The 15,246-nt window shown below is 46.7% G+C and overlaps 1 protein-coding gene across 3 annotated transcripts in view; it reads left to right on the top strand.

Annotated features, from left to right (window-relative positions):
* vav2 (vav 2 guanine nucleotide exchange factor) overlaps window positions 1-15,246 on the top strand; it is a 213,023-nt gene that overhangs the window by 15,159 nt on the left and 182,618 nt on the right. For all 3 annotated transcript variants that reach the window (XM_080212281.1, XM_080212280.1, XM_080212279.1), the window contains exon 2: window positions 11,757-11,873. In XM_080212281.1, the coding sequence (XP_080068407.1) occupies window positions 11,757-11,873 (117 nt within the window). The remainder of the gene's footprint in view (window positions 1-11,756; window positions 11,874-15,246) is intronic.

Genomic DNA, 15,246 nt, shown 5'->3' with positions numbered 1-15,246 from the left:
CTGTCCTGTGCCCACCGCACTACCCCCCCCACTCCCCCGCCAACATCCCGAGCCCTTGCTCAGCTCATCCTTTTGAGTGAGTGCTTTGAGTTTTGTGTTCCTTCTGTGGTCTAGTGGTATTGTCACTGAACTGATAAACCACAAACCCAGAGCAGTACTGAGAATAAATCAGATCATGCACTGATCACGGGGAGGCATGATGTGGAGATGCCGGCGTTGGACTGGGATGGGCACAGTAAAGTCTCTCAACACCACGTTCAAATCAGAGCATCCCACCACAGGTTTATTTGGAATCATGAGCTTTCGGGGCACTGCTCCTTCATCAGGTGAAACTTGATATTGTTACACAGGGAGGTACTGAGAGTGACCGGGAATAAATGCCTTGCTTATTGAACTCTCCTCCCTTCAGGGTCAACACGCTGCTGACATTAACTTGTTCAGCACAGATGGAGTGGATCTCACAGGGGAAAGAGTTGAGTTTCTCCAGTCCATGGACAGATCGGATTTTATTGGCGCATAGGATTTCAGATCCTTGAGGCACACAAAGTGAGAACAGACTGGGAGAGAAGGTTACCCAGCCCACACTCTGCCCCCTTCTTGCCCCCCCCACCCCTCTCCAGAGGTGCAGACACACACACACACACACACACACCGGCGCTCTGCCTTCCAGCCCCTCTGGTTGGGAGGATTATTGGGGTAATTATGTGGAGTTGTGGGGATAGGGCCTGGGTGGGATGCTCCACTGTGCAAATTCCAGCCAGATGGACTCCTGCACTGTAGGAATTCTATGATAGTACGGCATGTGATAAGATACATCAGTGTACGAATCAGGGTGCCTTTGGCCCCACAAGCATTCAGTATGATCATGGCTGATTGTGGTGTTAACTCCATATTCCTACCTACTGCTGATAACCTTTGACTCTCTTGTTAATCTAGAATCTGTCTACTTCTGCCTTAAAACTATTCATGTACCCAGCCTCCTCTGCTCTGTGGATCAACAACCTGTAACAGGATGAAGAGCAAGAGGGCATAGATTTAAAGTAATTTGTAAAATAATCAAATATAATGTGAGAAAAAGCTTTGTGATTAGATCTGGAATGTTCTGCCTGGAGGGGTGGTGGAGGAAGGTTCAATCGAGGCATTCCAGAAGGTGTCAGGTGATTGCTTCTATTCAAATAATGTGCTGGGACAGGAAAAAAGCAGGGGAATGGCACTAAATTATGATGCTCATTTTAGACATGATGGGCCAAATGGCCTCCAGCTTTGTAACAATTCTGTGATTTTAGTTCTTTGAGCCTCTTCCAACATTCAGTAAGCTCATTCTAAGACCATATACGTGACTGTTACAATGGCCACAGAGGATCATCAGTAGATCCTCCCATGGGCTTTATGGGGTGTGAGTGTAGACTCGCTCAATGGGAAGCCATCAGCAGTAGTTTTTAAGCCTGTTACTCGACCCAGACTGGTGTTGTATCTGCTGAGGTGAATTCCCTGACTGTAAGTGGCAGGCTTTCCTTTGGTGCACAGTAAAGGGTGCTGGTGATGGGAAACTGGCGTTTGGCTGAATTACTACATTGCCGATGGGGCAAACATGTTATTTATCCTCTATCCTTCCTTCTGGATGAACTCAAATTCAAGAATCTTCTCCAGTGAGGAAAAAGTCACAACGCATCTTTTGGAAACTCCAGCCTGATGACACCACTGGGGAAGACAGGGCCCAGTGTGCCGGGTGCGTGTGGCGCTGCCCCAGTGCACTCTGAAGCCCCCTGTAATTTTCAACAGATACCACTTCAACCTGACTGGGAGAATTCCTGTGGAATCTTGAGAGTCATCGACTTCAGGAAACATAGAGAAGAACATGCTCCTGTCTACATCAATGGGAATAAAGTGGAAATGGTCGAGAGCTTCAAGTTTTTAGGTGTTCAGATCACCAACAACTTGTCCTAGTTCTTCCACACTGATGCTATAGAACATAGAACATAGAACATAGAACATTACAGCGCAGAACAGGCCCTTCGGCCCACGATGTTGCGCCGACCAGTTACAAAAACAATGGTTAAATGGTTAAAATATGGTTAAGAAAGCCCACCAATGCCTCTATCTTCTCAGGAGGGTAAGGAAATTTGGCATGTCAGCTACAATTCTCACCAACATTTACAGGTACACCATAGAAAGCATTCTTTCTGGTTGTATCACAGCTTGGTCTGCCCAAGACCGCAAGAAACTAAAAAGGGTTTTGAATGAAGTCCAGTCCATCACACAAACCAGCCTCCCATTTGATGACACTGCCTCAGAAAGGCAGCCAGAAAAGCCAAGGCCCCCATGCACCCCGGACATTCTCTCTTCTACCTCCTCCCTTTGGAAAAAAGATACAAAAGTCTGAGGTCACGTACTGACTGACTCAAGGACAGTTGCTTCCCTGCTGCTGTCAGATTTTTGAATGGATCTATCTTGCATTATGTTGATCTTTCTCTGCACCCCAGTTATGACTAAGACTACATTCTGCACTCTTTCCTTCTCTATGAATCGCATGCTTTGTCTGTATAGTGCACAAAAAGCAATACTTTTCACTGTATACCAGTACATGTGATGATATTAAATTCAGTCAAAGGAAAAAGGAATCTGTCACTGAGTTCTTGGCTAAGTTGCAGGAATTAGCTGAATATGGCAAATTTGGATCATTCCTTAATGAAATGTTGCGAGACAGTTTGGTATATAGCAGAATTGACCTAACCATCCAAAGGAAGCTATTGGTAGAACACAGTTTAAAAGAGCTGTTGAAATTGCCTTGTCATTTGAGACGGCAGAAAAAGGGGTTTCGGAACTACAGGAAGCATCAGGTAGCAATGTCTTCCAATTAGTGTAATCAAGTCTCAATGGAGAGTGCTTGTGTAAATCAGGTGTTAAAGAGCCCCTTTCAATATTGGAACCTGAATGTTACCACCAGACAGTCAACACAGGACAGTGACAACTCCAAGGGTGTTAGAAAACATACTTCAGAAAGGTGCAGTTGTCAGATGATGGATTATTGAAAGCATTGTCAAAGGACACAGCAACAATGAAGTTTCAGAAAGAGGCGACGTGCTGCTGAGGCTGGGACCTGGATATACCATGCAGATATCCACTCTCGCAGAGACAGGGGCACTACAACTAAATCATATTGTAACAGTGAAAGTTGCCCCAATAGTGGTGGAATTATTGGTGAATGACCTTTCCATTAAGGTGGACATGGGAGCCATAATCTCTGTTATCGTAGAACAGACGTATCAACACCTCCAATCAGGCATCAAACTCCTGAGGTTGGAAGATTCGAAAACCAGACTAGCCACCTACATGGAGGAACCTTTACAAATAAAAGGCACCACAATGGCCCAGTAACCTATAGGCAATAATCAGCTTGTTTAACTCGTTGTATGGGGGCATGGACCAATCCATACAGGGAGAGAGTGGCTCCAGCTGATTCCGCTGAACTGGTTGGAAATCTTCAGTCTAGGCTGGGGGGACTGTACAAAGTTATCAGTGGATAGCCTGGACTTTTCAGGTGAGCCAAGGCCAAGATCTGCTTTCACCCTGACATTACACCTCAGTACTTAAGAGCTAGACCAGTTCCTTAGACTGGAGAAGGTGGAAGCTGAACGAGATCACTTTGAAAGCTTGGATACAATAAGGCCTGTGCAATTTGCAGAATGGGCCATGTCTGTAGTCCCCTTCTTAAGCCCAGCAAATCAGTTTGTCTTTGGGGACTATAAGATTTGTACAGTAAGCATGGTAACAGGCAGCAAGACATTCTCTACGTTGGACGTGAGCCATGCCTACCTTCAGCTTGAACTGGACGAGTCCTCCAGGAAACATGTGCAAATCAACACAAGTGAAGGTGAGCATACCCGTTTTGCTCTTTGGGGTCTCGTCAGCATGTGCCGTTTTGGAGAGCATCCTTCAAGGACTATCCAAGGTAGCAGCAAACTTAGATGGTCATGGGGGCTTCAGAACAGGAATACCCAGCCGATCTAGAAGTCTTGCAGAGATTTTCCAGAGCAGGAGTTCACTTAAAGAGGAATAAATGCATTTTCCAAGTAGCCAAAATAACCTATTTGGGCTAACGACTAGATGACAAGGGGTTCCACCCAGGAGAGGATGGGTAAAGGCCATCAAGAAAGCGCCGATCACAAAGAACACCATGGAGTTAAAATCCTTCTTGGGATTCATCAATTGTTTTGGCAGATTTCTCTGAATTTGCATTCTATGCTGGCCCCTTGCTTACTGTACTACGGAAATATCAGAGATGGGACTGGAGAGCTCTGCAGGCAGAGGGTTTTTCTAAAGCTAAACTTCAGTTACTCTCATCTAACTTGCTGGCCCACTCTGACCCTAAGAAAGAACTTGTGTTAACTTGTGACGTTTCCCCGCATGGGGTTGGCGTGGTGTTGTGACATTGCTGGAAAGACAAAATGGAAAAGCCCATTGTGTTTGCCTCCTGGACCCTTTCAGATGCAGAGTGACAATATTCTCACATTGAGAAGGAAGTGTGGCTGGTTGTATTTGTTGTGAGAAAATTGCATCAGTATGTCTGTGGTCGACAGTTTTTTATGGTTATCGACCATAAACCCTTGCTGGGCCTCTTCAAAGAGGGCAAGACAATTCCCACTCATCACCTCTGCTCAGATACAATGCTGGGCTTTGGTATTGGTGACCTACTGATATCTTCTGGAACACTGCTCTAGAACCCAGATAACTAATGCTAATGTACTAAGTGACCTCCTGTTGCCCACAAGCCTGGCTCCTATAGCAGCATTGGAAGATGTGGTGATGACTGTGAAATTTTGGAGCCTTACCAAAATCAGCAAGGCAGATTAAAGCCTAGACCCAAAAAGATCCAACATTATCCAAAATAAGGCACATGGTTCTATAGGTGGATTCCAGGGACAACGCTCAGAAATGAAACTTGACTTCATTAAGAAAGCTGAACGCGGTATTGAGGATAGAATCATTCTTTGATGGTCCGAAGTAATTGTTCCGCCCCCAGGATGACTTCCAGTATTAATGGAACTACATAGAACATAGAACATTACAGCGCGGAACAGGCCCTTCGGCCCACAATGTTGCGCCGACCAGTCTTATTTTTAAAAAAAAAACATTGACCCACTAATCTAAACCAATCCCTTTTCGTCCATAAACCTATCCACCAATCTCTTAAACGCCCCCAAACTAGGCGCATTTACAACTGCAGCAGGCAGGGCATTCCAGTCCCTCACCACCCTCTGGGTAAAGAACCTGCCCCTGACATCCGTCCTATAACTACCCCCCCTTAATTTAAAGCCATGCCCCCTCGTGCTAGCTTTCTCCATCCGAGGAAACAGGCTATCACCATCCACCCTATCTAAACCTCTAATCATCTTATATGTTTCTATAAGATCCCCTCTTAGCCGCCTTCTTTCCAGTGAAAACAACCCCAAATCCCTCAGTCTCTCCTCATAGGACCTCCCCTGCATACCAGGCAACATCCTGGTAAACCTCCTCTGCACCCTCTCCAAAGCCTCCACATCCTTCCTGTAATGTGGGGACCAGAACTGCACACAGTACTCCAAGTGCGGCCGCACCAGAGTTGTGTACAGTTGCAACATGACGCTGCGACTCCTAAATTCAATCCCCCTACCAATAAACGCCAAGACACCGTACGCCTTCTTAACAACCTTATCTACTTGATTCCCAACTTTCAGGGATCTATGTACACATACACCTAGATCCCTCTGCTCCTCCACTCTATTCAAAGTCCTCCCGTTAGCCCTATACTCAACACATCTGTTATTCCTACCGAAATGGACTACCTCACACCTCTCCGCATTAAACTCCATCCGCCACCTCGCGGCCCAGCTCTGCAACCTGTCCAAGTCACCCTGCAAACTTCGACACCCTTCCTCACAATCTACCACACCTCCGACTTTGGTGTCATCCGCAAACTTACTAATCCACCCAACTATACCCTCATCCAGATCATTAATAAAGATTACAAACAGCAGTGGCCCCAAAACAGATCCCTGAGGCACACTACTCGTAACCAAACTCCATGATGAATAATTACCATCAACCACCACCCTCTGTCTCCTATCTGCTAACCAATTCCTGATCCAAGTACCTAAATTACCACCAATCCCATACATCTGCATTTTCTGCAGAAGCATACCATGGTGAACCTTATCAAACGCCTTACTAAAATCCATATATACCACGTCTACTGTCTTACCCCTATCCACCTCTTTGGTCACCTTCTCAAAGAACTCAATAAGGTTACCACCTTAGTGGTAACTTAGTGGTAACTTAGTGGCCACCTGGGAGTCTCAGAAATGAAGAAGCTGGCCAGGAGTTAGATCTGGTGGTCCGGTCTTGACTCTGACATCACGGAATTGGTAAAGCAACATGACCTGCACAGAAAAATCAAAATCTCCCACCCTGGGCCTCCTTTACACTCATGGGAATGGACTGACAAGTCCTGGGTGCGCAAACATATTGACTTTGTGGGCCCTTTTATGGATTCCATGTTTTAAATCATGGTTAATACACACTTCAGGTGGTTGGAGGTGCACTGCACAGGCTCCACATCTTCTCCACCAAAACATACTCATCTAAGGGGAAAATTTAGTATGGCCAATCCACCTAACCTGAACATCTTTGGACTGTGGGAGGAAACTGGCGCACCTGGAGAAGACATGGGGGAGAATGCGCAAATTGCATCTATACAGTCACCCAAGGCCAGAATCTAATCCATGTCCCTGGTGCTGTGTAAGGCAGCAATGCTAACTGCTGTGCCGTTGTGCTGCCCTTCGCTTGAAGTTGACTCTGCATCAGCCTCTCTGGATAGTGAAGGTACGGACTCGGAGGTGGAGACTGAAGAAGTGGGCCTGGGCTGATGGTGAACCTGGAGCGATCTGCTTTGGTAACCCCTGAGACGTTCCCTTGGTCATTTTACACTGCGTGACCCAACACTGCCATCAGTGGACCTCTGACCGAGCGCTAAGCGACAGTAAGGACCTCCTCACAATGGAGAAGCTGGGAGAGATGCAGACCAAAGTGGGGAGGATGTCATAATGGCCATAGGGGATCATCAGTACATCCCCACTCCTGCTGGCTATGTGGAGCTGCCTTATTGAGTAAATGGAGGCTCACTCAGTGAGAGCAAGTCATAGAACACAGAACAGTACAGCGCGGTACAGGCCCTTCGGCCCGCAATGTTGTGCTGAGCTATGTCCAATCCCAAGATCAAGCTATCCCCTCCATGTGCCTATCCAATAACCGCTTGAAAGTTCCTAAAGTGTCCGACTCCACTATCACAGCAGGCGGTGCATTCCACACCCCAACCACTGAGTAAAGAATCTACTCCTAACATTGCTCCTATGTCTCCCAACACGAACCTTATAGTTATGCCCCCTAGTAACAGCTACATCCACCCAAGGAAATAGTCTCTGCACGTCCACTCTATCAAACCCTCTCATCATCTTATAAACTTCTATTAAGTCATCTCTTATCCTCCTCCGCTCCAAAGAGAAAAGCCCCAACTCCCTCAACCTTTCCTCATAAGACCTACCCTCTAAACCAGGCAGCATCCTGGTAAATCACCTCTGCACTCTCTCCAATGCTTCCACATCCTTCTTATAATGAGGTGACCAGAACTGAACACAATATTCCAAATGTGGTCTCACTAATGTCCGGTATAGTTGTAGCATAACCCCACGGCTCTTAAACTCAAACCCCCTGTTAATAAACGCTAACACACTATAAGCCTCCTTTACAGCTCTATCCACTTGAGTGGCAAGCTTCAGAGGTCTGTGGATATGAACCCCAAGATCTCTCTGCTCCTCCACATTCCTCAGAACCCTGCCGTTGACCCTGTAGTCTGCATTCAAGTTTGTCCTACCAAAATGAATCACCTCGCATTTATCAGGGTTAGACTCCATCTGCCACTTTTCGGTCCAGCTCTGCATCCTATCAATGTCTTTTTGCAGCCTGCAACAGCCCTCCACCTCATCCACTACTCCACCAATCTTGGTGTCGTCAGCAAATTTACTAACCCACCCTTCAGCCCCCTCTTCCAAGTCATTGATAAAAAATCACAAAAATTAGAGGACCCAGCACTGATCCCTGTGGTACACCGCTGGTAACTGGCCTTCAGTTTGAAAATTTTCCCTCCACCATCACGCTCTGTCTTCTATGACACAGCCAGTTAGTTATCCAATTGGCCAAATTTCCTTCTATCCCACACCTCCTTACTTTCTTCATGAGCCTACCATGGGGAATCTTATCAAACACCTTACTAAAATCCATGTATATGACATCAACTGCTCTACCTTTGTCCACACACTTTGTTACCTCCTCAAAGAATTCGATCAAATTTGTGAGGCAGGACTTACCCCTCACGAAACCATGCTGACTATCCTGGATTAAACTGAATCTTTCCAAATGGTCATAAATCCTATCCCTCAGGATCCTTTCCATTAACTTACCGACCACCGAAGTAAGACTAACTGGCCTATAATTACCAGGGTTATTCCTATTTCCTTTCTTGAAAAGAGGAACAACACTTGCCACTCTCCAGTCCTCTGGCAGTATCCCTGTAGTCATGATGTGGGTATGCCGGCGTTGGACTGGCGTAAACACAGTAAAAAGTCTGACAACACCAGGTTTTAGTCCAACCTATAGGTTGGACTAAAACCTGGTGTTGTCAGACTTTTTACAGTATCCCTGTAGACAGTGGTCAGCGGGAGTTCTGAGCCTGTCGCTTTACCCAGACTAGAGTTGTGGCTCCCAAGGTGAAGAGATAAGCTGCTGGAGTGGCCTTTTCCTTTGGTTCACAATAATGGGTGTTGGTGACAGAAGCGGGTGTTGCACTGACCTTCCCCCATTGGTGTGACTTGCCTTGGCTGATGTTGAGGGAGAGGTGACAGGCATTGTGGTGATCTGACCGTGCTTGGACCACACATTCCCGTGTGGCTCTGCCACTTTGCAGCTTCTGAATGGGCTGATTGTCCCAGTTCATTCAGCTGTAGGTGTACATTTACACTCTAGCCTGCAGTTTGTTTATGTGCTTTGAATGAAGAATCACAAACAGAATCTCAAGATTGTAGTGCCATGGATTTCAGTAACACACTGAAGGCCATCTGACATTTCTGTACTGTCACCATGTCCAGCTGCACGTGTCTGCAATGTCCTGAGCTGGCCACTGGCTGCCAGTGGTGGAGTGATTAAAATCAGAGATACTCAGGTACCAGAATTGGAAGAGCGCAGAGTTCCCTGTAGGTTTGGGGTTGAAGGAGATTACAGAGGGCAAGGATGAGATTTTAATATTCAACTATTGATGATTTGGAGACTGTGTAGGTCAGTGAGTACAGGACTGATCAGGGAATGGGACCCCCTGATGGCGCGCCGCTCTCTTGGCACCGGCCCCCTGACGGCGTGCTGCTCCCACGGCACTGTCCTGAAGCTTGAATCAGTTGCTGGTGTCTCAGTCGCTGATTGTGCTGTGTGTGAGCCACTTAGTGCCTGAGCGTTTCCTCCAGCTCACCATGTGCTCAGGCAGGACAATATTCCCAGTGGAATTGGGGAAACTGCCTGTGGGGAAACAGAACCAGGAGTTAGGTTAATTGCCACCTGCTCTTTAAAGAGCTAGCATGGGTACAACAGGCTGAATGGCTTCCTCCTATCCTGTAATTTTTCTGATTCCAAATATCAGATTAGAACGATGTTGTCATGTTCTGGTAGCTGTGTATTTCTCGGGGACAGCGAAGCTAATTTCACATTGCTGACAAAGCACTGAACCTTCAGCCATTAAGAAGTGGACAGTGCTGTAATATAATTCATGTAGATAGAATGAATAGCACAGAAGCAGGATATCAAACGAGCCCCTCAAAAGCAGAATATTCTGGAAAATCTCAGCAGGTCAGACAGCATCAATGGAGAGAGAACAGAGCTAATGTTTCAAGCATAGGGAATCCTTGGGTCAGAGCCTGGGCTCATGTTTGTACCGGAGATGGAACTTGAGCCACGATGCACGTAGCCAATTTCACGTGAATAAAATGTGGAAGGATATAATTTCAGTCAGAACATGCAAGATGCCAGCATAGGGAAATAACATGAAAGGAACTGTGAAGATTCAGTCCGAGTATCCAGCTTCCTTGTTAGAATACGTATCTGATCTCTTTGGGATATTGGCCAAGTGAGTCACTTTGGATATTTCTGGTCCTGTAACAATGGAATGAAAATGTTTACACTTGGTGTTGACTCTGCTACAGAGTTGATTGGGCAGTGAAAAAGCCATGTGAATACTCTGCAATATTCCATATGGAACACACTGATGGTTAATGAAGTTAAACCCTCATTTGAACAATCCTACCATATGAGTTAATTCCATTCTGGCCTCAATTGTATTGCTGAGAATGAGATATGTTGGGTGAAATTCTCTTATTTTCTGCAAATGTCTCTCCGGCCATAACACACCACTGTCCTTTCTGTGACACGGTAAGAAGTCTCACAACAGCAGGTTAAAGTCCAACAAGTTTATTTGATAGTAAACCCACAAGCTTTTGGAATGCTGTTCCTTTGTCAGGTGAGTGGAAACTTGTTGGTCTTTAACCTGATGTTGCGAGACTTCTAACTGTATTTACCCCAGTCCAACGCCGGCATCTCCACATCTTTCTGTGACACAGCAGCAGACCCACACTTTCCACACAGCTGTTCTGCACAGTCAGCATTTACAGCCTGAGTGGGCTGTTCAGACTTTACACTGTGCATCAGATGAGTATGTTCCTTACACACTGACTCTCACTGGGGTACGGATCCCACACACACTGACTCTCACTAGTGAAGTTGGGTCTGTCGCTGTATAACACTGGGGTACAGTACTGGTGGGGACGGGTCTGTCGCTGTGTAACACTTGGGTACAGTACCGGCGGGGACGGGTCTGTCGCTGTATAACACTGGGGTACAGTACTGGTGGGGATGGGTCACTGTGTAACACTGGGGTACAGTACTGGTGGGGATGGGTCACTGTGTAACACTGGGGTACAGTACTGGTGGGGATGGGTCACTGTATAACACTAGGGTACAGTAGTGGTGGGGACGGGTCTGTCACTGTATAACACTAGGGTGCAGTACTGGTGGGGACGGGTCTGTCGCTCTATAACACTGGGGTACAGTACTGGCAGGGACAGGTCTGTCACTGTATAACACTGGGGTACAGTACTGGTGGGGACGGGGCTGTCACTGTATAACCCTGGGGTACGGTATTGGTGGGGTCGGGTCTGTCACTGTATAACACTGGGATACTGTACTGGTGTGATGGAGTCTTTTATTGATTATTGATCTATGGGAGTATTCCCCACAATATTTTTCAGTTTATGTTGATTAAATGTTTATTCCTTGAGGTAGTTTTATGATCGCACACTGATTTGTGGGGCAGTCTCACTCACATCACTTTGGGCTGACCAGAACAGAGAGACTGTCCATCTTAAGTCACTCCTACAGGGCCAGCACCATCATCCACCCACTCCCAATTTCAGCTGTCAGCTTCTACCCCTGAGCAATACTGTCCCCATTCCTGTTCTACCCCTGTTCCTGTGTACCCTAGAATATACTGCCCTCGTACCCATTGCCCCCGTCCCCGTGTGCCTGGGATATACTGTCCCCATACCCATCGCAGCAGTCAGTCTTATTGGCTTTAATCAGTGAATCTTTGAACAGTTTTTTGTTTCTTTCCCTTTTGATTACAGTTTTTGTGCTTGAAGAACATCCGAACATTCCTGAAAGTTTGTCATGATAAATTTGGAATGAGGAACAGTGAGCTCTTTGACCCATTTGACTTGTTTGATGTCAGGGACTTTGGGAAGGTAAGTGCCAATATTCTCCTGTAACGTTCAGTAATATCCATGTTCATTTGCAATGGTGCAGACTCTGAAGTTGATAGAATTTGGGGTGCCTCAGTTGATTTGTGTTTGTTCACCCAGAGAATGACCTCCCCTGAGTGATTGTAAACAAGCATTGGGAGCCGGGGAGAATGTCTGTGTGGAGGACCTGTGTGTGTCTCTCGCTCCGTGTTGTGGGGGTGGCTATAATTTGGAATGATTCCTGGACTCAGGCCAACATTGTGTTGACGTTCTGTGAAGCTGGAAGTTGGCAGAATTCCTTGCTGAGATTTGAAATTGCTGTTTTGAATTTAATCTCGTCTTGTCTTCCCCTTTGGGAAGTCCACGTCTTGCATGATTTGAATGCTCTTAATCCTCTGACCCCTTCAGCAAATAAACCGCTTCCTTTACTAATTGAATGGTGTGAAGTGGAGGGGGAAGGGTAGGGGAGAGGCAGGGAGCAACCTCGGGGTGGGTGTGTCTGCAATAGGAATTGTGGAGTGAGGGGTGAGGGGCAGGGAGGGGAGGTAAGGGAGTGCATTCTCTCTCCACATCATTAATAGCCTCTGGTTGAGTGACAGGTGTAAACAGCCCAGTAACTGTGTGGTGCTGAGTTGCTGCAGGATTTTCACAACTCTTGGAAACAGCTTCTGACCCTTTGACAATGATTGGAAATGATTTTGTTATTTTTATTAGAGTGAAGCTGTATCAAACTGGTGCTTAGGCTCACTACCCAGGCCATACTGTTTCTTTAACACTGTCCTTTCAGTTCTCTGCTGGTCCTTAGCATGGGAATCAGCAGAAATCTACCAGTGGGAGCAGCAAGGGAGGGAGGAAGAGGGACTGTGCTTTACAGCTCAGGTTTAAACCCCCCTCCTCCCAATAACCATATTGTGTGAGCACTGGAAAGTCTATTGATTAGTTTCACTCTTGGGACTCAGTAACCTTTTAGCTGGTAACAGGCTCCAGCTATGATAGCTTTTAGAGTTGAATTGTCCACTGGTCCTCCATCCTAACCCTCTCACGGGACAAGCATGGGATACTGGATGTCACACCTGTGAGATCTGTGAGCTTCACTGCTGCCTGAGCGAGAGAGAGAGGCAGCTGTTGCCTCAGTGACTATCCCTCCCCCATCTTCCTGGCTGAGATACAGCTGTGGGCAGAGAGACTGAGTGTGAGCAAGGGAGGAGAGTTCTTGGACAAGGCTAAAGTGACTGCTCCAGTCTCTCCCAGTAGAGTGTAGCTTTAAAGGAGATCTCTATACAGCTTGGAGGAAAGAGTATATCCTGGAGATGGAGCGGGCGACTATGGAACGTGAATGTCCCTGTTTCTCTGTAATGGAACTGGACGTGTCCTTGCAATCTTTTATTCAGCTCTGCGACTGAAACTAAATATAGGGAGCTGTAAAATGTGGTGCGACACACTGTCAGGGTAATTGCTTTACGGCTGAACAGACACTGACCCATTTCCAATGCTCTGCAGGTGGCAATCTGCTGAAAGCCAGCAAATGATTCCCAGCCAGAAGTACTGTGCACTGAGTGTGATCACTTCGAGGTGTAGTGGTCCACAACTGTGTGTGTGTGTGTGTGTGTGTGTGTGTGTGTGTGTGTGTGTGTGTCATTGAATAGGGGGCTGAGGCTAATGTAGACTATAAAATGTAGTCTCTAATAAATCCAGCTAGTAATTCAGGAGAAACCTCTTTACCCAGGGAGTGGTGAGAATGTGGAACTCGCTCCCACATGGAGTGGTTGAGGTGAAAAGTGTAGATTGGGAAAGGTGGATAAACACATGAAGGAGAAAGGAATCTACAGGGTGAGAGGAAGCTCATTTGAAGCATAAATATCAGCAGAGAGATGATGGGCTGAATGGCCTGTTTGTGTGTGTATATGACATGTAAATTGGTGATAATGAAGTCTGCCTAATGTAGAGAGAAATGCTGCTGAATTTTCTTTAATTATTCCTTCCACTTTACAAACTGACGGTGGGGTTGTGTTTTGTTGTCCATGTTGTTTTGTGGCCATAATGGAACTCTGACTGATAGCAGCAAGTTTTACTGAGCCTACACTCTGCACAGTGCTGCACACAGCTGAATGAACAGAAAACCCTTCACTCTGCTGGAGGTAATGGATTACTGCAGCAACAGACAGCTGTTTCTGTGTGTGTATGTGTGTGTTGGGGGGAGGGGTTCTGAGCAAAGGGAGTTGGTGCCTGTAGGGTTTTCCCATTAAAAAGTCTCACAACACTGGAACGCCAACCCCCCACTCCTCCCCGCATGATGGTCACTTCACAGTCAGAGGCTCATTCGGCCTCTTAGCCCATAGCTGCCAGCCTCAGTTCCAGTAAGAGGGGCAAGTTGCTGGATCCCAGAGTTCCTGGCAGCTCCTCGGGAGCAGTGCTGGTGGGTGGCTGCTTTTATCAAGAGGTTGAGACACCACACAGGCGTGTATAAGTGTGGAGGAGATTGTAACTGGGGGGGGAGATGTAGATCTCACTCTCTCTCTCTGCCTGATACAATAACCTTAATGCTGGTTAATTGAAAACATTTTCTGTCCTCAGAGAAACAATCAGTTTTCACTGACGTAGCACTGGAGCCCCTGATCCGATGGTGACTGCCTTTCTCTGGGCTTTACTCCAAGTCTGCATTTCTAGGCCAGTGAAGGCGAATTCCCATCCAGTCAGAAGGAGCTGGGAGGTTGCAAGAGGCACTTCTCAGAAAGAATCTGAGTGTCGGTTGTCTGGCTGACTGCAGGTGACCAGGATTTTGTGTGGGTTTTTTTTTTGGAATTTCTCTCAAATCTTCAATATTTTATCCTCCCCCATTTCAGCAGGCAAACAAAGAGTCAGTTTGCAAAGTTCCCAGCCATCCATATAAGCAGATTGAGTGCAGTAACTGTTGTAATGAAGAAACACAGACGTCAACTTCTGCACAGCAAGCTCCCACAAACATCAATGTGACAGTGACGGGGTAACCTGCCTGGGTGATGTTGATTGAGGGATGAATATTGGCCACAGGACACCGGGGAAGAAGTCCCCATTGCTCTTCCTATTGTGCTGACGGAAACTTTATATTTACCTCAGAGAGCAGGAAGGACTTTTTAATGTGTTGTGCGGCACTCCCTCAGTGCTGACCCCCTGACAGTGTGGCACTCCCTCAGTGCGGGCCCCCTGACAGTGCGGCGCTCCCTCAGCACATTTATGGGAGTATTAGTCTGGATTGTGGACAGAAATGATGTATTTTGAAGTCTGAATGTTCTTTGACCACTCATTTCAAATCCTTGACCACCACCACCACACACACACGTGGGAACGGTACCATCTGCAACATTCTCCTCCAAGCCACACATTATCCTCTGGAAAA

This window comes from Carcharhinus amblyrhynchos, chromosome 25 (assembly GCF_965287045.1).
Source record: "Carcharhinus amblyrhynchos chromosome 25, sCarAmb.v2.hapA, whole genome shotgun sequence".
Lineage (NCBI taxonomy): Eukaryota > Metazoa > Chordata > Chondrichthyes > Carcharhiniformes > Carcharhinidae > Carcharhinus > Carcharhinus amblyrhynchos.
This window is presented reverse-complemented; position numbering and strand designations above follow the sequence as displayed.